The sequence below is a fragment of the Pelmatolapia mariae genome, linkage group LG22 (assembly GCF_036321145.2).
Source record: "Pelmatolapia mariae isolate MD_Pm_ZW linkage group LG22, Pm_UMD_F_2, whole genome shotgun sequence".
NCBI classification, from domain to species: domain Eukaryota; kingdom Metazoa; phylum Chordata; class Actinopteri; order Cichliformes; family Cichlidae; genus Pelmatolapia; species Pelmatolapia mariae.
The window spans coordinates 9,114,134-9,128,718 of NC_086245.2; the positions used below are offsets into that span (position 1 = coordinate 9,114,134).

General features: G+C 37.7%; 2 protein-coding genes across 4 annotated transcripts; one reads left to right on the plus strand and one right to left on the minus strand.

Moving 5' to 3' along the window:
- Positions 1-80: 80 nt before the first annotated feature.
- fbxl6 (F-box and leucine-rich repeat protein 6) lies at positions 81-7,823 on the minus strand. The gene is made up of 10 exons (XM_065471741.1): positions 7,769-7,823; positions 4,574-5,173; positions 3,806-3,964; positions 3,654-3,717; positions 2,837-2,968; positions 2,343-2,450; positions 2,130-2,243; positions 1,331-1,562; positions 875-1,115; positions 81-746 (listed from the first exon to the last, which is right to left on the minus strand). The coding sequence occupies exons 2-10, from the start codon at positions 5,089-5,091 to the stop codon at positions 617-619; spliced, it is 1,698 nt and encodes a 565-aa protein (XP_065327813.1). The 5' UTR covers positions 5,092-5,173; positions 7,769-7,823; the 3' UTR covers positions 81-616.
- Positions 7,824-8,312: 489 nt separating this feature from the next.
- Positions 8,313-14,401, plus strand: LOC135933627 (uncharacterized). Of its 3 annotated transcripts, none has more exons than XM_065471743.1 (3): positions 8,313-8,357; positions 11,386-11,452; positions 11,614-14,401. In XM_065471743.1, exons 2-3 carry the CDS (start codon positions 11,392-11,394, stop codon positions 14,169-14,171), a joined length of 2,619 nt encoding a protein of 872 aa, XP_065327815.1. In that variant the 5' UTR covers positions 8,313-8,357; positions 11,386-11,391; the 3' UTR covers positions 14,172-14,401. The 3 variants fall into 3 exon arrangements, with proteins under 3 accessions (XP_065327815.1, XP_065327818.1, XP_065327820.1); XM_065471746.1 differs by having other exon boundaries at positions 8,340-8,451; XM_065471748.1 differs by lacking the exon at positions 8,313-8,357 and adding an exon at positions 9,584-9,685.
- Positions 14,402-14,585: the final 184 nt, after the last annotated feature.

Genomic DNA, 14,585 nt, shown 5'->3' on the forward strand with positions numbered 1-14,585 from the left:
TGTTTACATTTTTGGAAAAATCATATACGCATTTATATCCATTCATTTGTTTACATTTATTTGCTATATTTAAACATGTTACTACAAGCAAGGTATGAATCCAGTATGACCAGTCCCAGTAGATAAAATTTATCTTGACAGGACAGCACTCTCTAGTGGAAATAAAGACAAATACAACCCTAACTTTATCGTGACATGTTGAACATTTATTTTTGATCAAAAAATGATTTTTTGACACGATTGTTATGATTGTTAAAAAAGTGTACAAAAAGAGGCAGGAATAACAGAAATGAATCGACAAATAAGATGATCTATTTACAGTACTAGGTGTCACACATAGTGTGAGTTGGTCATTGTTTAAAAAAAAAAAACGACAACAAAAAAAAAAAACAACCCACCTGACATTAATACAGTAATTTTTCTTTTCTTTTTCCAAACAACTGCTTTTTGCATTCAAACATGGAAACAGCCAGAAAAAATGTCTACCAAAAAAATCCTGAGGGCAAACTATCCACAACAATTAGACAATATAATCCACAAAGAGGCCTGCATTAAGATATTCAAGTCTGCCTTGTAAATTTGGTTTCTGATTTCTGGAAACACATGAATGTGAGAGCTACTCCAGTTTGTCCAGCAGCTGGCGGATGTCTTCTTGGCCACGATAAATCCTCTTCACTCCTCTTGGAAGATAGCGGCAGGACGAAAGGTTGAGGTAGTCTAGAGCAGTCATTTGTCCAATGACTGGCCTGCAAAACAAAGCACAGATGTGAACGGGAACGGCTGACTAATTCTTGGTTCTTTTTGCTTGCACTTTGTCTCATAAAGAAGTTATTTAGGATTGGTGGTGTTAATGAGGAAACTACAAACTAACTACCTGAGTGCACGTGGTGTAATTCTGGTCCCACTCAAGTTTAGTGAGCGCAGTGTGTCTGCCTCAGTTTGACAAAGGTAACTCATTGCTAACTCCAAGTCTTCCTCAGTGAAGAGCTGATGTGCAATGTCCAGCTGTTGCAAAGTTCGACTCCATTTTTGGGTCACCATGTGAAGTCCTTTCTTAAGCGATGACAACCCAACATGGCTGCTGAAATATTGTCCCCAGAACAAACACTCAAGCTCTGCCAAATACAAGATAGTAACATAAAGCAAATTAATGTTTGAAATGGTTTTAAAATGTGAAGTCTTCAAATAATTCTGATACATTTTGTGTACAGTCTAAACATTTTCCGACTCCGACTTCCAGGTCATCATGGATTCATTCTGAAAAAGCCAAACTGAGCTTCTCGGTATTGGTGACATAAAGCAAAAAGCATTAATTTCCTGACGAACATACCAAGACAGGGTAAAGCTGCAAGACCAGACGCTGTGATTCGAGAACAGCCTCGCAGGTCCAGCACTCGCAGTTTGGTGGAATCAAAGAGAATGTCCCTCAAATCTCTGTCGGTCAAGTAGGAAAAAGATGTGGTTGCGATACAAAGCTCCTCCAGTAACGGGAAGCCCGATGTTGAGTCGACACCGGTACGCATTGTCTTATGAAGAGGTCGGACGTTGAGCATTCGGAAGGTCTGATGGGAAGCAGTACATAAGCCTCACAGGAGAACAAGTAATGGATAGCAAAGTGCAACCTGAATCAGTAGATAAGAAATTACAGCTACTGGCTTTAGTGCTACTTGGACTTTTCCTTATTTTCTGTCACATAAATGCTGCACAGTAGCCAAGTATAAGAGGAATAAGAATTACTTTAGACTGTCAATGACATAAAGTCATTCTAGTAGAGTCCAAGAATAAAAGGTGGGGCAGGAATTCCACAGAACATGTTCACTTAAATAACTGTTCTTTAGCATTTCAAAAAATACAAAAAAAATCTAATTATATACAACCAGGGTTCGTGATAACATTTTCAAACGTCTTGTTTTTGTTTTTTCAACCAGCAGTTAAGAACCAGGAGATCCAAAAAGGCTTTGAAAAGCTGGAATTTAAATATTAACATTAAACAACCAAACAATAATCAATAAAACATCTGCTTTCCTGGATCTTCTTGATTAGAGTTTCAACTTTAATGTATACATTTTGAGCAGCTATAACAAAAAGCTAATGTAGTCACTTTAAAACAAAGAAGACCTTTGTTTTACCTTGAGTTTAGGGCATGCCATCTGTAGTGCTTGGATGCAAACAGGAAGTTCACAGTCTTTACTGTCAAGCTTGGTGTTGACCTCCAGCATCTCCAAATCGGGACAGCATCCCCGCTGGAAAAACAAAAAGCAATGCTTTGCATTTATTAAGTCCATTTGTAGTGTTGACTTTGTGTAGCATGTGTTTCACAAACAAGGACACAAAAGTCTTACAGTGATTGCAGCCAGAAGTCTGTCATTCTTTAGTCCATGAGTGAACAATATTTGCCTGATCTGGCTCCCATGGTTTTCAAGATACTCAAGGAGTCCTTCAACCTGGAACTACAGCAAAAGCAAGTTATCCTGCAAATTCTCTACAATGCAATCATGCCTGGATGAAAAAAGGTCTCCTTATGATATATCACCTATATAAAGTGGATGAAAAAAATGGTAATCTGCATTGAGAAAATATCCCTTAAAGATCATACAGATAAATATAAGACAAGTAAAAACAGTTGACATATTTTTAATCATAAATACCTGTTTATCTTGTTTAAAGTGCTTAACATGAAATCCTTAACAAACCCTTAAAGTTGTACTGTAAACCCAGTACTGTAAATCACTGCACATTCATTGCACTGTGTAACCTCATTACGGAGTGAAGCTCAAATAAAGCAAAAGATCTTTGCATGGCTTCTATTAGAAAATCTCTACACAAGTCCACGTACCTCTGAATACTGGAGATTTAAGCTGTGCAGGGAGCGGCTGTGCAGACCGAGGCTGCGGAAGGCCGCAGCTGTCACTCCTGTGCAGTAAGAAAGCTTGAGGGAGCAAAGATGATGGCAGTACTGCGACACAACCTGATGATGATTTCAAAACAAGTCACATAATAAGTATTACATAAACCAAAATTTAATTCAAATATTTATATATTTCTTTTAAGTGAACTGTAATTTATGTATGAGCAGGATCCAAAATGAACAAACACCAGTGTGTGAAGGGGAGTTTTCAGGTTAAGACATATTTTGTATTCAGGCTTGTTAAATTTTGCCTGGTCTTGTCAGGCTGGGAAGAAAATATTTGTGACCGGTGTAATTTTTTAATGTATCAGATCAATATGCTGGAAAATCAAAAATACACTCTGGACAAAAAAAAATAAAATAGAAATTTGTCCTATTGGGATATGGGGCTTATGGGATCATATTATATGTAATGATGGATCTTTTAGTTCATTTTTAACTACAGGTTTTCATCAATATGTTCACCATAAAATATAAAAGCCAAAGGGAGTAACTTCAAATTGCCTCCAACAGACACCAGAAATATTCTTTAACTTTACACTCTCTAAGCTTGAGAAGCTGAAACCAGCAATTACTAAGTAAAGAAAAATAATCAATGATTATCAAAACACTTGCCAAGAAAACTTGTATCTTTTCTTTGAACTTGTATGAGGAGAGCTTGTTTGTGGATTTGTATGTGTATGAATGTACTAATCATTTCAGATGAGAAGAGCTTTCAAATAATGTTTAATTCTTGATGACTTACCTCTAATGCATAGTCAACATTCTTTGTCCAGTGACACAAAGAAAAGTCTCGGAGCTGAGAGAATCTAGAAAACAACGCAGTTTAGAATTCGTTTACATGAATAATATTTTGAATACATAATAGTTAAGTAAAAAACTAAATAAAGCACAAACCTGCTGTGTGCCAGCCAGTCCAAAGTGTCCTTAATCTTCTTCTCCGTTTTTGGTAACTGGCTCCTCCCTGGTGCAATCCAGCAGTGACCGACAGTCACTCTGCGCCACAGGATCGGACTGGAGGCAGCAGCGTTCCACAGACGACAAACTCTCCCCACCCTACACCGAAAACACACCAGGAAGAATTAAGCGGTGCGGTGCTTAAGACTGTCACTTCACTTCGAGAAGGTCCTTTCTGGGTTCTCTGGGTCGGTATGCTGGCTTCCTCACACTGAGTCACTGGGCTATATGTTAGCCCAGTGACTCACTATTGACACTTCTAGGGTGTGCCCTGCCTCTCACCCTATCATTTGTGAATTGAATTAAATGGAAGAAGATGGATTCACTGACTTTTACTTCCCTAAGTAGAGCTGAAAAAAATGCATATCCAACACAGCTTCAGTTTAGTCAACTCAGCTTTTTAAATATGAGTACCTGCTTGTGAATGCTTTAAACTGTTCAATCACATAAATTTCCGTGAAGGGAGTTTTTTCAGTTTTCCTAAATGTTATACATAAAATTAAATAGTTTACAGTCTTAATAATAATAATAATAAAGGTTATGTAGAGAGTTTCAGACTTCAAGTTATGAGATTGATATCCAAGGTAATGAAGTAAGTGAAAGATGATTAACTTGCTTGCAATGATTTTGATTAAAATAGTTTATGCAACATTTCAGTCTTAATCTCATAAGTTTAATTACAAATAAATCACATGTACGATACAATACCTGCATAAAAAGGGCACTGCTCCCTCTTGAATGACCACAATCTGAAAAATATTAATTAGCACCTCCTCAGGCAGGCTTTGGCCCCATCTGTGGTCGTCTTCTTCCTGAGTTATAAACAAATTTGCGACTTTTTCTTCTTTTTCAATAACTGGTTTACTTTCCAGTTTGGGCTTGGCATTGACTGTCTTCTTTTTCTTGACCTGACTGGCTTTTCCTTTTCCTTTTGCCAACGTCTTCTTTTTGCTCCCCTTCTTTTTTTTAAGAGTCCACACTGACCCGTCATACTGAGAGGTGGAACTCGATATAACGAGAAGCATATCTTCCCCTTGATGGACAGTATAACCAGGCCGGGCAGGTCTGGACACTCGAGCCTTTTTGTGCTTCTTTTTTGCTTTGGCATCTGCAGCTCTTTTCAAAGATGCCTTTTTTGGTTTTGCTCCAGCATCTCCTTGACCTGATGATGCACCTTCCTCTTTTCCCTGATTCTGCGTTAAGGCTTCTGCTTCAGATGCATCCATAGTTGCTGCTATCTTGAGTTTACAGTAAGATTAAATCCAGGAAAACCAGATATCAGCATGGTAGCCTCATAGGTGGTAATGTCTGGAATGAGAAGCAGATCAAGATAAGTCTGTGAGAGTAATCTGATCTCCACTGGGGGTAAAACAAAACGCACATAGTGAAGTGAGCAAAGTGGACACAAAAACAAAACTGTAAAAGTCGCGTCTAAATTATGGTTAGATAAAGTGAACGACGATGTATCAACATGACTTTAAATTGACCTCCCTATTTGCATATTGTAGACTGCTCATAAATACGCAGATTGCTTAAGAATTGATTGTTCAGAACTCCCAATATTTAGGCACAAAATTCCCAATCAGCTGTACAGATGCAAAACATCCTGCACCAGGTCTTTATCTGCAAATAAGTAATGAGGAGTTTTGATACACAGAAATTAAAAGGGAAAATTGTCTCCTAATACAGAACATTTGTAACTATTCACAATAGGTAATCTCATTAAAGTAAAAGTTAGAATAACTACACAGTTGGCATGCTCAGAGTTTAACAGGTTTGTTGATAAAAGTCTTTCTTGAAGAGCTTGGGTGTGTCAGTAGATTGGGAAAGAGATTTGGTGTGAAAATATGTTGCTTTCCTCTGCAGAGGATACATTTTTGTGACATACTGCTCCATCTGTGAACTTTATTTAGACAGACTACAGACATCTTTTTTTAAACTAAGACATTTGATGTATTTCGATAACAAAGGCTAAGCAAATCACAGCTGCAGGGTTCAAAATAACTAGTGGCCCACTGGGGCCAGTTTCCATGTATCAATTCACTGGCCAAAATGAACCCACAAATTAGTATTTTTTCATGCAGGTAGTATTTACAAAGCGCGACTAAATAAAGCAGAGCTGTCTGTATGCAGTTGGTTTATTCAGTTTGAAATGGCCATTAAAAAAGGCAGATTTTGTAGCCGAAGGCTAACAGCTGTGGTTCCTGCAGGGAAAGAGGGGTAGATAATGTTATACATGACAATTATTTTACAGCTTTAGCTACCATTTATTTGGGAGATGTAACTTTATAAAATATAAGTCTACTATTAGTGTATACTACATTATTAAAGATAGAGCTTCCAGTATTGAAAACAATTAAATTGGCTTTTTTGGGTCATTAAAAATACTGTAGAGGTCAGTGAAAGTTTGTTATACAGGCCAGTAAGTCAAAACGTGGTATTGTGAACAGTGAACATTAAGAGGCTTTTTTTCTGATTTTTTAATTAATTCTACACCAGCTGAAATATTCAAATCCAATATATGATAGTTAGAACTGGGATAACATATAAATACAAAAATCTACTGTGGTATGACCAAACATCCAGAAAATTGCTATTTTTGTTAGTCACCTTCTTTACCTGCTTCCATCTGCCTCCATCTCACCCTCTCCCTACCATCGTCTGTCACACCCACCCTTCAGTATGCCCTACTTCAATACATCCATGGATCTCTGCAGTCTTCCTCCTGTCTGGCATTTCCATATTCAGCATCCCTTGTAAAATATATTCACTATCCCTCCGCTGCACATGCCCAAACCATTTTTAGCTTTGCCTATCAAACTTGTTCTCCAAATGACTGTCCCTCTGATATATATCTGATATATATCCTAGTCCCTTCCAAAGAAAATCTTCAACTCTAACACCTTCAGCTCCAACATCTTCAAACCATAAATCCTAGGTCTCACTACCATCTTGTAGACCTTCCATTTAAGTCTTGCTGCTATGCTTCTGTTACAAATCACCCCGTCTCCACCCACTCCATCTTCTTCATCTCTCTTGTGCACTGTCCTTCGGATGATTGACCCCAGGTATTTAAACTGCCTACCTTCACTAACTCTATGCCTTGCAGCTTCTCTATCACACCAGTCTCCATCTCATTCACAAACGTGCATATGTCTCGCATCTACTGACTTTTATTTTTCTTCTCTTAAGAGCATACCTCCACCTCTCCAAACTCACTTACACCTTCTACCTACCTTCACTACATCTCACATTGTCCTCTGCAAATATCAGAGTCCACGGAGACTTCTGCATGACCACATCTATAACAATGCCGAGTTGCACAGCCACATGAAGCCAAGGATCCAATATTTCGCTGCAGAACTGTAATTTATTTAATTTGTCCCTGTTTTCTATTGTTTGGGGTTTCAATGTGGAGTAAAGTAACTGCTGAAAGAGGCTATTGTGGATTTTACTGAATGCATTTGTAGTTTTGTTGATTCACTTTATGTAAAGATATGAGGCATATTAACAGAAATTTGTTGCTCACGTTTGCTAACAAGCCGTTTTCCACTTCAAAGCTGCGCGCGCATGTTCATTGTTTGCAAACAGAAAACGGCTCTACCGACGACTTTATGTGAAGTACGAGAAATGACGATCAAATACTTTACAAACGCAATATATTAACATTTTATTATTACTAAGCTCTTACCTACCTAGCCATCGTTTAGAGAGTTAGCTAACGCTAGCTGGCACCAGTTAACTGAGCTAGTTCCCACAAATCGCCCTGGAGCATAATATGACAAAATACGGCATGGAAATCGTTGCATTAAGCATTATCAGAGCCTGTCGATAATTAAACAAATGTTATTAACAGAAATGCTTTTTAAAACAATACATTTATACATTGCTGTTTTACATTACCTGTCGCTAGATCACGAAGACAACTGCAATAAATGGACCCATAATGCACTTCGCATTGTTGGTATTTTTTTTTTTTACAAAAAACTTTATTAAATGTCTTCAAGTAACAAAATATTACCGTCGTTATAACACATTCAGCTGCAATTCCACGCAGACTAAATATAAATATATATTTAAAAAAAACTTTAAATCATTTATTTACTTTTAGAGTTGCATTTCCCACAAAACTGAGAGCATTTAAAAAATCCACCTACTCATTATGAAAAAATAAATAAAAATTTAAAATCATTCATTTGCATAGAAACACGCAATTTAACAATAAATATATAAAAGTGCAGTCTTTAAATGAAAACTAACATCTTATAAGATAAAACGTTAACCTACAACACAGTTAAAGTTGAAAATCTGTCGTTCCCAGTTTCTTCTTCTGTGGGGCTTCACGGCCGTTTCGCAGCAATGATTCGTTGAGACCTCGACAAATGCCCGCCTTCTGTAAAACCAGCCAATCGTTGCAGCGCACGGTCTCCACCCCTTCATGGTGTATTCTGAGAGGGAGCGTGTCCCAGGCGCCTGGTGTTTTTGTTTCTGGGTAAGAACTTGTACTACTAAATCATAAATTTACAGCGCATACAGTTCAAATTATTTGGGAACGCTACAGAACCCAGCACATCTTTTCTGCTCAGGTATTAATCACGGATTATTGCACTTTTGCATGTTTAGTTTTGTGCTAGTAAAGTAGGTGCTAATAGTAGCATGTTGCTCAGAAGGCTAGCATTAGCATGTAGATTTAGTCCAGCATTAGCATTCACTTAGAGATGTAGCTACAATCCTTTTTTTCTGAAAAACCTGCTTATAACGCCATTAAATCACAGGAATAGTCACATATTTCGATGTATTTATACATGTTAGGAATTAATTATGCATGTTTACTGATAATAAAACACACATAGTATCCAATAAGGATTCTTTACATAGCTTAGCCCCTCTCACAAGATAAATTAGTATGTGATGTACATGTTCGTCATACAAGTGTACTTAAATATATTATTTCTGCAGAATGTTTAGTTGTCGTTTTGTACTTTTGATCTGCTATGACATGCACCCCTGTGGTATTTAACAGCCATAGATATGGTAATTTTATTTATTCATCTATTTTTTGACTAGTTATAATTACAGACCAACTTTTTAGAAATTCACTTTGATAAGTAACATCTATAATTAGATACCCAGAGATCTTTTTTTTTTTTTTAATTTGTCAACATGTTATTAATAAGTTTGTCTTTGCATAAGTTTAATAGCTAGTCAAAAACTTATAACTGACATGTATTCAAACACCATTGCAGGCATTTAGATTTAATATTTTTATTTTATAATTTACATGTTTGTTACCTACTTTAGACTAGTTGTAGTTCTCTTTAATTCAGTTTTAATCAGTTAAAAATAATTATGATGATCACTTAAGTTGCTCCTGAAAACAGTGTTTACTGTAGATCATTAAATGTTATTTGAGAAGTAAAAATTAAACTATGAATATGTCTTTTTGGAAGTTTGACTAGTTAGAATATATGTCACACACTTTTGTAACATTACATTTTTTTTACTAGTACCAGCTATATTTAGAAAAATGGGTAATGGGTACAACAAATCACTGTAACATATGTAAACATATGTGGAAATGTAATATACAAGGTAAAAACAGAGTTTCTACAATTCTAACAAGTTTGAAAGTCAATGTTTGATAGGACCATCTATATTCTTCAATGCAGCCTTGATTGTTTTAGACATGCTTTATTGTCATTTCTTTAAGAAATCTTCTCCAGGCTTCTTGAAGGGCATTCAAAGGTTTTCTTTGGAAGTTGCTTGCTCTTTGTTCCTTTCTCTGCCAATATCATCCCACACTGCTTCAGTGATGTTGAGGTCAGCCTGTGATTGATAGTGTTCAGTTGTGTGCTTTTCTATCCAGGTGTGCTTTTACTACATTGACAGGGATCATTGGGATCACTGTCATGCTGAAAAATGAAGTTGTAGTAAATCAGATGCTTTTCAAATTGTATTGCATTGTGGTAAAAATCTGTGTGCATTCTATCAGTTTTGACAAGATCCAGCTTCCTCAGATTTATTGAAGACACACCGCACACCATGCTGACATATACTATATCAGGTCTTTGGGAATCACCTTGTTCATCCAAAAATACTATTATATGTCTGTCAGACTGTGCTATCATTGGCATTTTTCATAAGCTCAAACAAACTAAAACTAAATGACAACACATGTGTTTTGTGACAGGCTGCTAATAAGTAGTCTGATATGTATAAACACAATGTTGTCATCGCTTGACTTAGGTTTGTTTTTATACTCAATTCAATAATTAAGCTAAATGGCTTAAAAACTCCACAAACAAAAATACTCTGAAAGTGGTACAGAAATGGATGAAAACACTCCCAGTGTCCAAAGAAACACTTTGAGAGAGCTTCAGAAAGCCTGGTAGTGTTGAAAACCACTTTAAAAATTACAGGAAAATCTGGCTGAGACAACATACAAAGAGATGGGAGGGTGGGGGATTGAATTACAGATGAACACATGAACTGGGCATATGCTTGATAAAATAGAGACATATTAGAAATATACTTGCTGATATATGCAATTCTTACAAGTGAAAAGTAAACTGTTTCTCTGTGTGAAAATGTAATTTTGTAAAAACAAAAAATTTAATGTGTTTTGTTTGAAAGTCAGATTGTTAGTAATCAGTCTGATTGATTAACTGAAAAGATTCAATTTAGTAACATGAAATTTTATTATAATGAGAATAAAATATAAACAACTTGTTTTCTTTTTTAGGGAATACAGAGTGTCAGTGTTGTTTCTTTGCAGATGCTTAAAGCAAAGTCTCACATTTGTCTGAAAAAACTCAGGCCAAATATTTTCATCTTTATGAGAGTTATGTCAAATTTCAGGTCCCTTCTGAAAAAATAGTTTTCTGAAAAAAGTATTTTAATGGATGAAGGTAGTGGTGTTGAGCCATAGTACTTTAAATATTTGAAGGGCCGTGCTCAAGTAGTTTTCCAGATAGTGAAATGTCAAATTCCCTCTGAAAAGATGAAAACTAATGACAGTAGGGACCTGAAATTTTTAACACTAATGTGATTTTTTTCAGAGAAATTTGAAGTGGTCAGGATCCAAGACATTTTATGAAAATACAAAACATAAAATAAAACGACATGACGCGATAAGGAAATGGTTGTTACTTGTTGTTTGTGCCATGATGCACTTTTTCTCACTGTGATGTATTAGAACTATTACTCTTTATGAGTTTTAGTAGGGGAAGATAAAAAATGTACAAGAAAAACAGCAATAATTATTATTAAGATCATAACATTTTGAAATATCAGCTACAGTTTTAACTGTTTAGTTTCACCCGTTCATCTTCATACAAATTTAAGACAAATTTGTCATTGTAAAAGCAGGTAAATGTTCTCGTCCACTGTTATTTTGTTTGGTCTGTCAGATCTTAATCATGCTGATTTGTCATGCATTATCCATCCAGTTTTTGTCTTGAAAGCGTCGTCTTCTGTAGGCTGAGGACTGAAGAATTTCATCTCTGTCTCTTTTAAAACAGCATACAATGGAGGAGGGTCAAGATTTTTCTCTTTGTGGGAAAGCAGCTGTGACTGAAGCCAATCTAAGTAAGTCTGAATGCATTGCAAGTAAACAGCTACTTAGTAAAGCTTGTCACTTTTGCTGATAAATCTTCACATAGTGACTGTGCCTAATACCAGTTCATTTAAAAAGCCTTACCTCTTCTTAAAGGATTACGTTTGTAATTACTTTGATTTCTATTTTTCAGGAGATGAGTACTACTGGAAGCTCGTTGCAGACTTCATTGGTCCTCAATCAGGAGAAGAATTAGAGCTTGAAAAGGGCCCCTGCAAGAACAGACTTATGATCCAAGTAGGACTTCTGAGAGAGGACAATAATTTTCCGTGGATCGCCATTGTGGATTGGCTCAAGAGGATCTTCCCCGCACATCAGTCAGCAGATTTTCGCCGTTTGATTGAAAGAGGCATTGCCACAACACTGAGTCTTGGATATGATGCAAGGCTGGTCTTCCTGGAATCAGATGTCAATTTTAATTTTGTTGGACCAATATGTGATAGCATTGGAGTCGAGCGGCAAGATCTTTTGGAAATGAGGGATTTTTCAGATCGGGCAACGTCGATCGAAGTCACAAACGGCTTGATTCTTGAACTGAGCAACTTTGTGAGCAGGGAGAAAATTTCCCCAATTGTTCTAGTAAGCTGGCTTAGAAACTTCAACTCACAGTACTGTAAGAATGGCAATGTTCAAAAGGCATATCAAGTCCTCAAAGCCAAAATAAAAAAGTTAAAGGCGTTTTGCTCCAATTCAGAAACAAGAAGTAACAGGAGGAATGCATTGGTTGAAAGTATGCTTCAAAGTCCGTTTGAACTGGTTCAGATAAAAGAGCCAAAGCTTATTGTAAAGAAACGCATGAGAAGAGATGAGAGCATAGATTATGAAAAAGTTATAATCAAAGAGGAAGACGAGATTTTTGAAATCATGGAAAGTGAGGAGCCTGAGATGGACAGAGATGAAATAAGAGGACAAAACGATCATGCTGCTGTACATAGAAATTATGAGGATATGGATGTTTCGAACAGTGGAGACGAAACCTCGGGTAACACAGCAGAGTCTATGACTGTGCTTGACATCGCAATGCTGACTGTCCATAAACTGTCCAGCGTGTACAGTGGGAAAACGGAAGTGTGCAAGCAGGTTTCCCTGGATCTCCTTAAAAATCAGTACGCTCTGACATTCAAAGACAATCCGGCTATGGCAGTGTTTGAGAAGAAGCTCGAGGCAATGCATGAACACATTTCCCTTGTCTCTCCTGTCATGTTTCTAAACTACAATGCCAATTTCCTCGTTGATGTGCACGATGTTGTTGAACAGCACATATTTGACTTTGAAAAGGAGATCATTGAGTCAGCGGGAGAGAAACTAGGCCGCGATAAGCTCCCTAAATTCAAGAACTTTGTCAATTTTCCAGAAAGCGCCACCTCACGCTACATTCACATGGCTTGTGATATCCTGAGCCCTCGCACCCCCGAGAAGAAAAACTACAGGAAATACTGGGTGGCTTTCTGTGAGGAAAAGAATAATCCCTCCAGACTTGCTGTAAATCAGTCAAACAGATTCAACACCTACTTTGAAGCTGCTGCGGGTCTTATTCACCACCATAAAGAGATCGCTCTCTTCTTCTCGGATTTGCTGTCGCTGAACAACGATAAATGCCCGAACATTATTCTGGAGAGTGTTGCCGCAGATGCGAACGACCCTGTGATTCAGAGCCTCGTATGTGTTCTGGCAATTGTGTACTGCAAAATCCTCGGTCCTTACTGGCAGCTTCTGAAGAGTGGAGGAGAGTACGCGCTCTACAGCCAGTACTTACTCTATCTCTACCAAAAATTTCTCGATTGGTCCAAAGATCCTTCAACTCTGCTGGAACCAGAGGAGGCTACGGATGTCTTTCTGCAGTACCCGCTGCAAGAGAAAACCTTTGACAGAGTGTTTCACTACTGTGGCCAGTGGCACACGAATCGAGATCTGATCAGAGCTTGCTTGAAGAGGACGATAAAGGTGATTGCTTCAGTCACTGAAGAACACCTCAAGGATTTTCTGCCAGGAGGAAAATTTTCCCAAATTCCTTCCACCAATTTGAGCTTGCAGTTGGTCAGTTGCACGTTCTCTGTTTTGATGGCGGAGTACCCCTTTGGCCACACATACCCCTACAAGAGGAAAAGGCCTGAGAAGTCATCAAAGTACTCTGTAGACGAGAACTTGTCATCAGGCAGCTCCCAAGAAGACAAATACCAATCTGTTTCATCTGATGAGAGCTCTGATGACTCTGACTCTTCCATTTTGGAAGTTAGAAGGAGGACCTCAAAAGAAACCCGCAGTCCACAGATGAGAAAAGGTTATGCCAGCAAAATAGAAAAGGCAATAAAGGTGTACGAGGAGATAGAGGAGAACATGGACAGGGATTACATAATAGCTCAAGTGAATAGAAACGGAGGGCCATGCAAAACTCAGCAGGATGTCGATAAAATGATGCTGCGTTTCGATGGAAAATCCCGAGTTGAGAAACGGGAGGCGCTGCGCTGCGAGATCGTGTATCAGAAAATGATTCTGAACAATGCAAACTCTCACCTGGATATGGTTTTCCACAACAGCACACAAATGGCACTGAAGCTGAAGCTTGCACTTCCGCGCGTAAAGCCTGGCTACTCTATCGTTTTGGCGCCTAGAAGGACAAAAAAGAAGCCGGTGCTCCAGGACACGACGGAAGCTGCGACCGGTCCGAGTCAAAGCAGCAGCGGCACATGAGTGCTTTAACTGTATGATATCTAGAGAAGAGGTCAAGAGGATGAAATCTTATCATGTGACTTCCTCATGTGACTGCGTGGCTTCGGACTAAGCAAAAATGCATACAGTAACCTCAACCTTTCAACACATTTAGCACATAATGTATTATTTTGTACATGCCATTAGTTGGGAAGACTGGATATTTTTATAAGTATTATTATTTTTTGTGATAATGTCAATCAGTTTGTAACTAATCCTCACATAAAAGATGTAAAATTGACCACTGTCAAATTATTTTACTTATCAACCAAACGAGAAAATGTCTGGATGTTGCTGTTGATGACCTCGTGTTTGTCAGATCTGAAGGGCATTTGTGGTTGTATCACAAGCCTCAGTGTGAGTGAGTTAATCAGCAATGTCAACGAGTTCATGATC

Excerpts from the sequence above, each read along its gene's own strand:
- fbxl6 (XM_065471741.1), bottom strand. The coding sequence starts at position 5,091 with ATGGATGCATCTGAAGCAGAAGCCTTAACGCAGAATCAGGGAAAAGAG. Across the intron at positions 2,244-2,342 it reads GACTTCTGGCTGCAATCACT|CGGGGATGCTGTCCCGATTT; the intron begins GTAAGACTTTTG and ends TTGTTTTTCCAG. Across the intron at positions 1,563-2,129 it reads TGGCATGCCCTAAACTCAAG|ACCTTCCGAATGCTCAACGT; the intron begins GTAAAACAAAGG and ends GCTTCCCATCAG.
- LOC135933627 (XM_065471743.1), top strand. The coding sequence starts at position 11,392 with ATGGAGGAGGGTCAAGATTTTTCTCTTTGTGGGAAAGCAGCTGTGACT. Across the intron at positions 11,453-11,613 it reads TGTGACTGAAGCCAATCTAA|GAGATGAGTACTACTGGAAG; the intron begins GTAAGTCTGAAT and ends TCTATTTTTCAG.